This window comes from Penaeus japonicus, unplaced genomic scaffold (assembly GCF_977035675.1).
Source record: "Penaeus japonicus unplaced genomic scaffold, GWHDUDI00000001_assembly GWHDUDI00000022, whole genome shotgun sequence".
NCBI lineage: Eukaryota > Metazoa > Arthropoda > Malacostraca > Decapoda > Penaeidae > Penaeus > Penaeus japonicus.
The window spans coordinates 28,478,024-28,493,023 of record NW_028234424.1 but is presented as its reverse complement, the minus strand read 5'-3'; the positions used below and the strand labels follow the sequence as shown (position 1 = coordinate 28,493,023).

The 15,000-nt window shown below is 31.1% G+C and overlaps 2 protein-coding genes across 2 annotated transcripts in view; one reads left to right on the top strand and one right to left on the bottom strand.

The window, feature by feature from the left end:
- Positions 1-3,873: 3,873 nt before the first annotated feature.
- Positions 3,874-9,642, top strand: Ifrd1 (Interferon-related developmental regulator 1). The gene is made up of 7 exons (XM_086549748.1): positions 3,874-4,008; positions 4,143-4,296; positions 4,511-4,693; positions 5,390-5,511; positions 6,678-6,832; positions 7,887-8,128; positions 8,523-9,642. Exons 1-7 carry the CDS (start codon positions 3,899-3,901, stop codon positions 8,697-8,699), a joined length of 1,143 nt encoding a protein of 380 aa, XP_086405874.1. The 5' UTR covers positions 3,874-3,898; the 3' UTR covers positions 8,700-9,642.
- A 5,161-nt stretch (positions 9,643-14,803) lies between these two features.
- Mps1 (dual specificity protein kinase monopolar spindle 1) overlaps positions 14,804-15,000 on the bottom strand; it is a 13,380-nt gene continuing 13,183 nt past the window's right edge. Inside the window, exon 10 of the mRNA XM_043024017.2 lies at positions 14,804-15,000. This exon is cut by the window's right edge and continues 364 nt beyond it. The gene's annotated coding sequence lies outside the window, so the exon portion shown is untranslated.

Sequence of the window (15,000 nt, the reverse complement as noted above, 5' to 3'; positions counted from 1 at the left end):
ACAGATCAGGCAAAAAATCGCCCAGCATAAATGGCTGGTATGAATTGTTGTGGGCCTTTTTTCTTTTAAATTAGTACATCGCTGCTAAAATAATCCAATAAAAATGAACAGCTAGAGATTTTTTTTGGGGGGTTTTTAACTTTTGGGTCACTATAGACAGTCATGGGAAATTTTTTCCCGGGGTTTTTTATGCGCTGAAGGGATGATCCTCTCAGTACAACACAAAACTTCTCTTCCTAAACATAAGCTGTTTTGTCTTTATTTACCAAATTTATATTATTCTTTGAATAATATTATCCCCTCTTACCTCCCTCTCTCTCTCCTGCATACTCCTCTTTAAAAAATAAACAATGATATAATGGGAAGATAACATGGAGTTTAATAAAATTTTTTTTATATATGTATAATATATTTTTTTATGTATACATACATAAACATAAAATTTATTTTATATAATATATATATATATATATCTAAAAATAATATAAAAATAATATATATATATATATACGGGAATATAAAAAGTATAATATTATATGTAATATTTTCGTATATTTTTCTATGTATATATATTTTTTATATATATTATATAAAATATATATATAATAATCTGTATATATATATGTATATATATGTATATATATATATCTGTAAATAATGTATATATATTAAAAAGTAATATACTGATAATATAAGTATATAAATTATATGTTATATATAAATATATGAATGTAAACTATATGTTATATATATATGTATGTACTATATGTATATAAATATATATGTAGATCTAAAAGTATAATAAATATATTATATTTTATGTATCTATATGTATATAATTATGTATTAAACTATATCTATTATATAAAGTAAACTTATTTATATAAAATATATTTATATATATGTATATATAGCAATATATATATATATTAATAATGTTATATATGCTATTATAAATTATATAATGTATAGGATAGATATATGTATATGCATAAATATATGAAATGCATATATATAGATATGTTTTAAAAAATAGTATATATATATATATAAATAATATTATATAAAAAAAATATTATATATATCTTTGTATATAAAAAAAGGTTATTTGTATATGATATATCTGGGATATATTTTGTATAATATGTAATGTATATATAAAAAATTTTGTATATATATGTTAAGTATAATATCTGTAATATATAAAAATTTAATATTATATTTATATATATAAATATATAATATAAAAATATATATTATATATATATTCGTATATAAATTATATGTAATATATCTGTATATATATGTAAAAGTATATATATATGTATATATATGTATTATAAAATAATGTAATAATGTAAAATGTAAAAATATTATAAAGTTATGATATTAATATATAAAATATATTATAAATATAAATATATATATAATATATAAATATATAGTTGTGTGTGGGTGTGTTGGTGTGGTTGGGGGCTATGTATAATAAAATATATAAATATATATAATATATAAAAAAGTAAATATATATAAACCTATAATATAAATATATTTTATATATATATATATATAAATATATATATATTTTAAAAATTTTAATATAAATTTATATAAATTAATTATATATTTAAATAATATATATATAATATTATTTTTTTATATAAAATATATAATTATATAAATATATATATTTAAATATATAATATATATATTTTAATAAAATTTAATTATATAATATAATATTTATTATATAACAATATTTATATATAAATTTTTATACATAATTTATAATATATATTTTATCATATTTAAATATATATGTATCTAAAAATAATTATAAAAAAATAAAAAAAGGGGATCTATCAAAAATTTTAAAAATATATAAAAAATATTATGTATCTATATGTATTATAAATGTATTATACTATATATAAAAAAATTATATATAAATTTATATAATATAAAATGTATGTATGTCTATATATATATATATTATATATAAAATGTTGTAAAAAATATATATAAAAAAATATTTATATAATATATATTATGTTCTATATAAATTTTAATTAATATATAAAATGATCTAATATAATATTATAAATATATAATTTAAAAAAATATATTATAAATATTTTATATGTATAAAATGCATATATATATATATATTTTAGTATAGATATGTATATGTATAATTATATGTTATATTATATGCATATGTATAAGTATAATATAATTATATGCATTTTTTTTAAATTATTTTAAAGGTTAAAAATATGCTATATTATAATATAAAATAATATAATAATATATATATATAATAATTTTTTTTTTTTTTTTTATTTTTAATTTTTTTTTATATTAAATTTTAAAATTTTTATAATTTTTTTTATATAATTATATTTATTAAAAATTATAAATATTATTATATATATAATTTTTAAATATAAATATATATATATATAATATATATATTATATTTATTATATATATAATAATATATATAAATATAATATATTATATTTATTATAAATATTTTATTAATATAAAAATTATTATATTTATTTATATATAAATAAATAAATAAAAATAATATTATAAATTATAATATATTATTTTATTATATTATATATATTTTTAAAAAAATATAATAAATATTATTTATATAATTTTATATTTTAAATATTATAATATATATTATATTATAAATATATATAATATATAATAATATATAAATTTTATATAATAAAAATAAATTTATATAATATATAATATATTTAAAATATTAAAATATAATATATATATATATATATTAATAATTTAAATTATATATATTATATTATATATAAAATATATATTATTAATTATATTATTAAAAAATATATTAATAAAATAATATAATTTTAATATATAAAAATAATATTAAAATATAATTAATATATAATAAATAAATTAATAATTTATTATAAATATAAAATTTTTAATATTAAAATTTAATTTTATATTTTATTAAATATATTTATAAATATATTTATATATAAATTTATAATATATAAATTTAAAAAAAATATATTTATATAAATTTTATATAAATTTTATAATTATTTATATATATATATAATATTTTATATAAAAATAATAAATTTAAAATATATATAATATAATTTAATTTAATTTAATAAAATTTATATTTTAATTTTAAAATTTTATTTTATAATATAATATTTTTTATAATAATATATATAAATATATATTAAAAAAATAAAATTTATTTATTAATATATAAAAAATTTTATTATTATATATATATAAAATTTATATATATAAAATAAAATATATAAATTTATATATATTATATTATATTTTATATAAAATTTTATATATAAATATATATTTATAAAAATATTAAAATTTTTAAATAATAATTTTTAAAATATATATATATATATATTTTTTTTTTTTTTTTTTTAATTTTTTATATAAATTTAAATATTTTTTAAAAATTAAAAATTTATATATATAAAAATAAAAATAAAATTAATTATAAATAATATATATATATTTATTAAATAATATTTAATATATATTAAATTTAAAATATATATAATTTATATTATTATTTTAATAAAATTGTATTTATAATAAAATGATTTTAAATTTTAATAAATTTAAATTTAATGTTTTAAATTATATTTTAATTCTTAAGTATTTATTTATATTTTAATAAAAAATAAAATTTTTATTTTATAATTTTTTTACATAGAATTTTTTAAAATACCAATTATAATCCAAATATTAAATTTTTAAAATGTTGTTTTATTATTTTATAAATATATAAATATAAAAATATTAATGCCTTATTTTATTTATTACATTAGGAGAGGAAGGTCTGTCGGAGATGGAGACCTATGAGCAGAAGGTGCGTGAAGCAATGGACTTAGCCTTGGAGAAGTCTGTTCAGACTCGCACCAATGCCCTAACAGCTCTTACAACTGCTTTTCAGAAAAGGTTTGCTTGATCATTATCATTTTCTGTGAAGGATATCTTATTTAGCATACAATAGTTATACATGTAAATGGTGCCAGTATTATTCTTACAAATTATTATTTTTTCCCTCCCTCACCTAACTTTATTGTACCCAGGGTGATGACACATTTTCTGCTCGATAACTACCAAACAATTACTGACTTAGTGGAGCGTTCATTGCGGAAGGGTCGAGGTCCTGAGCAAGTGGCTGCAGCACGTTTAGCCACAATGCTGGTTGTTAGCCTCTCACCTGTACCTGAAGCTGAGAAGGTATATTTCTTGATAATATTAATGTATAATTTTATGGACATAGAAAATATATACATGTTTTATTCTTGTTGTTCTTGTGATATTTAGAAGCTCCCTCAATTTGATTGTATTTTTCAAATGTAGAACTCATGGCTTTTATTCATTAGATATACTATTATATTCATATATTTATGAATACAGATAATTGTATGATTATTTCTTTCCTACTTTATAGGTGTTCAAGACCCTAAACCCGATTCTGTCAGTGTTGGTGACAGATCCTTCTGCTGCAGTGGCAGCACGGCAAGATGGTGCATTAGCCATGGCCTTGTCATCATTCTTAGCATGCCATGATCTTGCTGATGTTACTGCTGCCATGAACACTCTTCATTCTCTTTTTGCCGGATCGCTTCCAAAGGTGATACTCAGGAAAGGGAAATTTCAATCACTAGGTCTTGAACCCATGGTTGCAACCCCATGAGGGTCTTGAGGGGGTTTGAAAAATAAAAGATAAAGGAAATCAAATAAGATAGATATTTGTTTTTCTTTCTTGATAATTGTTTAATTAATTGAGATTTACATCAGGTTTTGCCTTCATTTTCTTCAGTGAGTACAAGAAAAAAAATCATGTTTATTTATAAAATCTAAATGAAGAAACAAAAATTATGTTTTTGCCCTGTGAATTGCCAGAAAAGTTTAATAAACACGTTCATATTATAATTTTAGTATATTGATGTTTGTTCTCATTATAAATATGATTTGGCTAGAATTATGTTGTGTAAATTTTTCTGATAAAGGATATTTTGATCTCACATCTTATATAAGAACTTTACTTTTGAACCCATTCACGCTGGATGATGTGCTGACACGTTTCTTGGTTTTTGCATCAGACGCCGGTGATGAGATATCTGGGCAAGGCCGGCACTCAGGGTGAGCGAGCAGGCAGCCCAGGCTTGCGGCTTGTGTGCCCAAGAATCTCGAGGTGTTAGGCCTATGCATTTGAAAACCCTGGCATTACAACTATTCAGAGCTAGAATCACCCTGGCGTGAATGGGTTAAGAGAAAAGTTGTATACTGATAAAACTCCTCTAATGTTGTCTTTCTTTTTCACCAGGGTAATGGAGAATTGCCCACCCATCCTCCAGCAGTGTCTGCTATGCACACAGCAGCTCTAAATGGTTTCTGTCTGTTGTTGTGCCTCCTCTCACCCACAACAATTTATACTATGGCCAACAAGTATGTTTTCTCTGTATATTTTTCTAAAGGTGAAGCAAGAATTATGACATTTGAGACAATTGATATCTTGGGCTGAAGACTTTTCAGTCAATGTCACTGAATGCTGGCTGTTTGTGGTTTCAGTCACTCAGACAGGCCTTATTAGATTACATCTCCTCTATTTATAACTGCAGATTCCCAACCTTTTTTATCATGTGTAAATAACAATGCTTTCAATCAAATATGGCAAATCTTTATAGTTTCAGCTAACATTTAATCATACAGTACAAACATAATGTTTAACCCATTAGCAGCAGATGGCATGATATGCTGCAAAGGCAGAGTCAGTCGTAGACGTGGATGGCACCATGCCAGACAATGTAAACCAGCCATCCTACTGCACAAATATTTATTTAAAACTACAACCAGTGGGCTAATGCACCCATATGTTAATTCATTTATGCTGAGGTAGATACTAGAAGTTTTATTTTTCTTTATTTTTTATTATATAACTGCTGTCTCTGAACCTAGGAAAATATTGGCAACCAATTGCAGGTACTTTGTATTAACCCATTAGCAGCAGATGGCATGATTTGCTGCAAAGGCAGAGTCGGTCATAGATGCAGATAGCACAGTGCCAGACAATGTAAACCAGCCATCACTGCACAAATATTTATTTAAAATCGCGACCAATGGGTTAACAGATTGAGAACTATTCATGTATAGAATGAAATTGCAGATGAACTTCACAAACCAGACAATGTCACAGACTCGTTTTGATTAAATTTTCATCAGAATTACATGTAAATGTTAATTGAATTTATTCAAAACCACTCAGTTGCATCTATTGCCTTGTGAAGTTAATCATCATCACTTGAACATTTTGCACATGTCACAATAAAAATATGATTTCTTTGCATCATTGGATGATGGAGTGATTAGGAAGTAGAAATGCATTTCAAATATGATTCAGGAAAAGAAAAAAAGGAAAGTGAATTCCTGGAGCTAATACCTTGGCAGCAGCTCATTTCAAATAATTCCTTGGTGTTTGCTGTCTGCTGTCAAGCATTTAATCATAGTATATGGACTTGTACATAGAAATTTGATCACAATGGAAAATGGTAATAAAAAAAAAAAAACAGCTTTTTCATTGTCATTCTATGATGATTCCTTATCTCTTTTCACAGATTAGTAAAGGAGATGTTTGACCTTCTGGGAAGTAGTGACTTAGATCTACGTATTCAGGCTGGTGAAGCTGTAGCTTTGATTTATGAGACAGCTCGAATACATGACGAGGATTACTCCTGGAATCGAGAAACAGATCTTTGCTCTGTTCTTAAAGGTATTTTTATTTGTATAGGTTTTTTATTTTGAGTTTCAGAAAGAAATCTAATCATCTTTATGAATATTATTTAAAAGTTTTTTGTAATTTCTTATGGCATCCCTCAGGTGTCAGTTAAGCTTAGGCTTAGGACTTGATATAATTCTTGGTAATAGTTCTTATATAGATTCCACACATCAGTGACATATTTGTGTTCTTAACCCATTCACACCGGTTGACGTGATAGCACGTATTGTGGTTTTCGCGTCAGACACCCTGGACGAGCTATGAGGGGAAGCCGCGCGCTCGGGTAGAGCGAGCGGACAACCCAGGCTCGCGGCTTGTGCGTTTGAGAACCCCGGTATCGCGACCGCGCAAAGCCGGAACGGCCCCGGCGTGAATGGGTTAAACTAAGAGTTGAATAAAGTGAAAATTATAATTGGATGATAAACAATACATTCTCCAAAGCTGGGAATCCATCATTGTGAAGTCATCTCTTATCATTTCAAGACCTTTGTTGAGCTTGTAGTCTTGGGGGCAAAAGATTTACATAGACTAATTTTAATCATCCAGAATTAATGTAGAACTTAAAATTCATCCAGAATGAATTTGCAGTGCTAGAAAAGGAAGATGAATAAAAACAATAGACCCCATCCAATCTGGTGCAGGAAATGTTGCAAATGACATATACAGCTGTATTCTATAACGTTTTCTGCGTGTCGTGGCCATGTCATGTTCATGTTATGTCCATGTCGTGTTCATGTAACGAATGCGGTAATTTAGGACGCAAAAGCGCGGCCCTTGCTACAAAAGCTTCAGGTTAGGAAAGTTAAATATTAACATGCGGATGAATGGCACTGTCCATCCACTTCATAAGAGAAACTACAATCATAGGAATGATTGCAAACTAATGAAAAATTCAATTTTGGTATGAATCAGCCTTGTATCCTAGTAAAGAGATACTTTTCTTCTTATTCAGGAAAAGTTAAATGAAGGAGGATGACATTTCATTCCAAGACAGAGTTTTTAAGTTAGATGTTGCTTCAACTTTTTTTTCTTTCTTTGATTCTCTCAGAATTGGCTACGGATTCCCATCGATTCCGAGCTAAAAAGGACAGGAAGCAGCAAAGAGCATCCTTTAGGGATGTTTTGAGGACTGTGGAAGAAGGGGAACAGCTGTATGAAACGGTGTTTGTAGGTCCACAAAATCAACGTCAAGAACTGATCCTTGATACCTGGTCACTAAAGTGGCAGTATTCATCATTGTGTCACATCATAGGACAAGGGATTAGCGTTCACATTTCCTACAACATCGGGGTAAGTGAAGAAATCAATAAAATTATTTATTTAATGCAAGAAGTCATAGTATATGTTTTAATTTGTATATTTTTGCAGATATTCTGGCTACATAAATTTTGTATGTCATTAGGAATTGCTTTTCACATAGAATAAAAAGCATCCAAATCTTCATGCATAGGCCCTAAATATATACCTAAATTTATGTAGCCACACTCTTGTCCTGGAACAGGAGAGTTTTGTCATTGAAAAGAAAAGTGCTTAGATAAAAAAAAAATCAAATTATAGTTTTTCCTGACTATCAATGTATGTTGTCATTTTTTTTTAGTTTGAATTTGACAATGTAATGGCAAGACATTCATGGTCTCTGCAAGTGTTATAAAAATGTCTTATTAAAATGTATATTTTTTTCTAGATACGTGACATCTTTACCTTGGGACCCCCACCAATCCAAATGGATCATGGAATGGCGCTGCTAGCACGCAAAACCCAGAAAAGACCAAATCGTGAATCTCCAGCCAGCAAAGCTAGACAGATGGCACGCAGCAAGAACCGTGACAATAGACAGGCAGCCAAAGTCTATGAGGATTAAAAGTCATTATCCTTATTATATTTTTGTATTTGATTTTTCCTATATATATATATATCCATTTATTCTCCAAGACATCTATGACCAGTATCTTTTTTTCTGCTTTTGAAGGGAGCATTGGATTACTGTGTATGCAGATAGTTTTCATTAATTAATTTTGTAGCTTTCTGATGTCTGATGATATATTATTACTTGGGGACTTAGACTAATTTGCTTCTTTGCAAATTTATAGATATGAGAAAATAGATGTACTTTTTAATTGATATTCATACGTACATAAAGGTATGTGTGTGCATATACGTTTACACTCTGTACTCAATGCATACTGTCATACACATATATATGTACTTTTTGTCCCAACCCCTTTTTTTTCTCTCTCTCAAAATATTTGTAGGTCAGAGCTTGTGAATAAAGAAAGCAGTGAAATAGGACTGAAATGAGATTCCATTTGTAAAAGATTTAATACACATTTGTAGCAGATAATACACATGTAAAAGATTTATTTACTTTTTGTTTCCTTCTCTGTCACTCTTGTATTACTGAAAAGGTCATGTTGAGTATTCAAATGAAATGTTTTTCATTTCAGTCTTTGGAATAGAATAGTATGACATACTGTTTCTTGAAATTAAGTTATCATCATATCTTCCATTTGAATTTTCCATTGTTTCACTGTATTTTTCTGTTTGTCATGGGAAAGTTGTAGGGATGTTTTTTATTGTTTGACGCTGGTAAGATGTATATGTGATCCTATCCTTGTTCAGTTGTGGATTCTCCTTTTTATAATTGGAGACCTGTAGTGTTAAGGAAGCTTGTGAAATTATCTTGGTTTTCCTTATCCCAGTAATTATTCATATTGATGTTTATGAAATTATCTTGCAACCATGCCTTACAGCTATTAACACAATATTCAGCCCTTTGTTGATGTAGTAAATAAATTGCAACAGTATTCATGATTATTTTTTCCCATATTTTGTGATAAGCAAGTGTGTGTTTGAACAACAGGCATTTTGCCAAACACTTTGAAGAAAGGTAAGGAAAATCAATTATTTATATTATATTATGATATACTGTGCTAAAAATATATTCTTGAAAAGGCTGTCTCATTTGCTGCTGCTGGAATGTGAAAGTTGGACCATATGAAGCAGCACCCAAGAAATATTATCTGCATATTAAACATCTAATATATACATATGAAAAAAAAAAAGAGTTCAAATGTTAAAGGGATATTACATCACAGAGATTATCATGCATTGTCTCAAGGTGAAATGTAAAGTTAGGTTTTGAATCCCACAAAAACTTCACTAATATATGTGTGTGTATACACACACACACGTGAAACCTAATATTTTTATGCACATTAAAAAAATTATTCGGAATCAAGGTCCAAAGCGGTAAAGCATCAGATCTCACCAATATGAAAATATTTACAATTTCATTCAGTGTCTCTATTTATAAAGAATTCTTGGCAAACACTACGTGCAAGATTATTATTTCGCATAGTCTGTGAGAAGTGCTACAGTCTATCTTGCACTTTTTTTGTGTGTTTAGACTTTGTTCCTGCCCCACCAGGCACCTGTTTATGGAACAAAGGCGTAAGGGCTTCCCCCTTCACAAGAGGAAGGACACACTGCCCAACACTAATCAACCACCAGACACCAATGCACATGAGCTCACGGCACTTGTGGAAGTTCCACAGAAAAAAACACCAGGAAGGGGTCAAGGAAAGCCACAAAACCCTTCCCAAGAGTTGATAGTGCATGCTCAATCCACACTCCCAAAAAGGAGATGAGACTCGTCTTCCCTGCCAAACCACGGCCAGGATCATACTGGTAGAACACGAGCCTCAAAAGGGCGAGAAAACCCGAGACCACCAAGAGTAAAGATCAAGGCTACCAAGGAATCATCCTCTCCCAGGAGTACTCTGGTAAGCCTAACCAAAGGCTCTTTCTATCGTGGGGACAACAGTAATGATTCTAGTGAGCGCATCTGGCACTGAAACAGATTATGTTGATAATTAGTGCAATTGCCCTTAATCTAGCATAATACAATGGAATACCAACGGCTTCTCCACGAGGAATGTCATTCTTCACACGATGGTGCAAACTAGGGACACTGAAGTCATGCTCCAAGAGACTGTAACAAGGGAGACCGTTCGCTTCTCAGGGTATCATCCCTGTGTTGCCGAACACACCAGGCACTAGAGGTTTAATTACCCTGGTCAGAGCAACTATTCCCTGCTTCTTGAGCGCAGATCTAGTGAGTGTGGAGATGACGTGGAATTCCTTGTTGATGAGATCCACCTGACTGGAGGGCCCCTCAAGCTGTACAGTGCGGTAGGCTATCATATAGCTGAGGTGTTTGAGTCATGCCCTGAGATAGCTCTTCTCAACAGCCGGGAGTCTACGCATGTCGGTGGTGGCGTTCTAGAACTCATCATTGTCACTGCGTCTGGTAGAGAGAGTTAGGTCAGTGGACGAGACTCACACGTGATCACTATGGGAATAGTCACCACCATCTCGGATGCTGGTAACCCTCGATGGAGGCAATAATTTCTGAGCTGGGTGCAAGCCAAGAACACCTACATCAAGGCATGCTTGTCTTCATCAGATGCCATATTATCCCTGAGGGAATTAAGGAGAACATATAAGATCATCACGCTGTGATGGGATCTACCCAATCATTTCCCACCTGGGACTTGAAAGTAAGCTTGCATTGCTGCACCCCATCAACAGGTCCCATCAACTTCTATGCTACCACAGTTCTGGAGGAGGGCTGACAAAGTCCCTATCCCAAAACCAAATTAACCGGGAAGATACCGCCCCATTTCTCTTCTGGAAACTGGGTCCTCCTCATGAAATTGTGCGGATTCACAAGGACAGGTCACAATTTAGCCACCTTCTTGAGCAACATCAGCACAGTTTCCTCTGTGGTAGTATTCCTAGACCTAGATAAGGAGTCCTCTTGCTATTCAGGAGATCCTGATCTGAAAGGAAATCAAAAGCAGACAATTACCATGGATAGTTGTTTATTTCCGAAACAGAACTGCCAGAGCAAATTTCCAAGTATGTAAGTACTTTGCACTCGATTTTTTCCATATCCGATTAGCCAGGGATTGTGTATGTACTTAAAGTCAACGTAATGCAACCGAGATTGGTTGGTGTCAATGTTTTAAAATCAGTGATATTACTCGATGCAGCCATGAGTTGTTAAGAATCACTTCAACTTCACAAAGAGTCTGCAGTCAGTCATTATCAATCCTTTGTAGACCTATGATTGAGAAAAAAACATAATCTTCATTGAGCGTATCTTCTTTTCCTAAACACCACTCATGTGTGATGCTGCAGGCGGGTTGAAAGTCCACTCCACTCCACTCCTCATTTATTTAGCTCCTTGTCAGGCTCAATGAGCCAGAATAAGGTACCTTCTATCAGAAAACTTTTTCTCAGGCGTACCCCTCGTGGTGAATCATGCGAATGCATCATGGAAAGCATCTGCGTCTAAAGCTTGTAGTGCGGAATAGATCAAATTCCGTAGTTACCAAAAAGGCTCCCCTAGCCTAGAGCCCCAATCCAAAGGATCCAATTCAGGATCCCAGCAAAACCCAAGGGATTCGATGGTCCTTTCCAGCTGGTTAGAACCTTTGAGACTTAACAGAAGGTCCTGATGCACATCAGATTCTGTAAAGATGGGCAAGATTATTTTCCCCAATGACACCTATGAAAGGCAGGTGAGTATCACTGAGATCATGTTGGAGGATAGGAGGGCCAAGCTGATATTGCTTGGCTTTCCGACCCCCCATGGCCTGGGTGCGATTACCTCACATCACCTGGTCATTGAGGCTCCCCGTCTGCTACTAGGAAAGAGCCATGAGGATACAGAGAAGCGGCCAGATTTCAATCTGGCACCCATGTGTAGGGACAGACGAGGAAAGACAGGGAAACCCTTCCTCCAAGGGGGGAGGGTCTCCCTCCTTAACAGGCCTTCTGTCTCGTCTAAAATTCCTGCGGCACATACTAACCATGGATAACCTATTTCTAAAGCGATAAAAAGCATAGATGCCCATCAACCCCTCTAAGTAACAGATTTGAGACACCCTCAGGCTATTAAATAAAAATGGTCATTGTTAAACAATTCATTCAGTCTTCAAAAACTGATTATTTCAAAAGTATATTTGGGGAATATAAAACTCTGGTTAATAATGGGAGATTGTTAAAACAGTAGTACCTAACACCAGATACCATGCACAGTACACATTCCACATATAGTAAAATGCATTTTAATGCCTTTTTTGTAAAAGTTGGAGAGCTAAATTATGAACAAGTAATTGCTTCTACATTGCAACGAAAAACAGAAATGGCAAGGGTCATAACTAATGTTTTTAGACCACAACCAGCGGACATAAGTAAATAACTTTGTGAAACAAATGTGGGGGCAGATGGTATCGTTTTGGGCTTTATTTGGGATAGTCTACTCACAATTCATATTATGTAATGATCATCATTAATTCCTCGCTGGTGTTTTTCCATCCTTTTGGAAACATGGCATTGTAACACCAGTTTTCAAGTCTGGAGATATAGCAGTTCAGACAACAAGTCTGAAAAAGACTGGAAGACATCTAGGTCCCTCCAAACCTGCTAGTCCCACTGCCAAAACCCCGGCGTTGGTCCGGAGGAATGGCACTCAGCGACCAGGCCCGGAGACGGACTCGAGGGATGAGTCTGTAGCCCCTAGTCGCTTCCCTAAGTTTATGATACCCCCTAAACAGGAGGGATTCGACAACGCTTATCAGATGGTGAGGGCGTTGGAGACTAAGAGGCAATGCCGATTGACAATTTGGGTTGCCAATGATAAAGGTATGATTATTGTTCCTAAGGATGAGGTCACACTTCCCTTCATCCAGGAAGCAGATAAGCTCAAGAGGGACAAAAGGAGGGCTTGTCAGTTCTGATCTCAGACGACAGGTAGGTCAAGAGGGTCCTTCTTGGCTTTCCTGTCATGTATGACCTTGGTGTCATCACCTCCCATCCCAAGGTACTGGAGGCTCCCCACCTCATCAAGGGGAAGAACCAAACCAAGCAAATCCTGGTCGCCTTGAAGGGAGCCCTAGTTGGGTCCCTGGACCTTGGAAATTATAGCTCCTACAGCCTTAACACATAAGACCAACCCACTTCAGTGCTTTATGTGCCAAAAGGAGGGACACCAGCAGGCCACCTGCTCAACTAGGCCCAAGTGTGGTGTCTATAGCAAGACACATAGCACCAAAGTGTGCCTCAAAGTGCATAACAAGGACGCAAGGCAAAATGTTCGAATTGCGACAAGAGTCCTCATGCCTGGCTCTAAGGTGACAGGAGGTCGTTCCAAAATGCCCAGACTTTCTTCCTGCCCCACCAGGTACTCATGTCAGGGTATAGGTCAAAAGGGTAAGGGTCCCCCCTCAGAAGAGGAAGGATGCACCACCCAAGGCAAGACCAACCAGAGTGGTCAAGGCGACCTTGCAATTATCTCTGCTGGGAGGAAGAACGAAAATGTAATAAGTCTGAGTTTTTATGCATGTCTGGTAAGCCTTGAGCCCGGATCAAATTTTAAAACCGGGATGTTCATGTCCACTAACAATTTTTAGTTTCCCCATTTACTGTTCTGATAATTTTCTATTCCTACTTCCTCTAAAGCACCCCAGGTCTGAGATGTAATGTATGTTTACCCTTTCATCATCCTGCCTTGAAAGAGAGCATATTTAAAATGCTTCTGTGAGAATAGTGGCTTCTTTTACTATTACAGTCTTATAGTATTTAAGTTGCACTGGCGTTTTTTTTTTTTTTCTTTATGCCCACACAAAAAAGTGTGTTACTTCTGATTACCATAAATGCATGTTTATTTTCAATAAATATACTATAAAAAACTATAATTGAATTTTTTTTTTTTTTTTTGGCAGACTTAGTTTGAAGAATAGCATAGACAGGTTTGTTTGGCACAATGATCCAAATTCCCCAAACGTCATGTATGTCTTGACACCCGTCATCAGGCCAAAGCTCCTGCGTCATGTACACCATGACATCCATCCACAATAGGTTAATAACACTGCAGAAAGTATAATAAAACTACCAAGGTCAAGTTATATATTTTATAGTGAAAATTGTATTTATTTTATAGTTGTATCAGGAAAATATTTCCTCTTGCCTTCACAGAATATTTAATTTGTATAAATGGAAAAGATATATAATTACCTACATTTTATTAAGAGACAGTTTAAAAAAGAACATTTCCTAATGAGGCTTGCAATAAATGTGAAATGTGCCTGTTTTAT

Excerpts from the sequence above, each read along its gene's own strand:
- Ifrd1 (XM_086549748.1), top strand. The coding sequence starts at position 3,899 with ATGGAGACCTATGAGCAGAAGGTGCGTGAAGCAATGGACTTAGCCTTG. Across the intron at positions 5,512-6,677 it reads ATTTATACTATGGCCAACAA|ATTAGTAAAGGAGATGTTTG; the intron begins GTATGTTTTCTC and ends CTCTTTTCACAG. Across the intron at positions 8,129-8,522 it reads ACATTTCCTACAACATCGGG|ATACGTGACATCTTTACCTT; the intron begins GTAAGTGAAGAA and ends ATTTTTTTCTAG.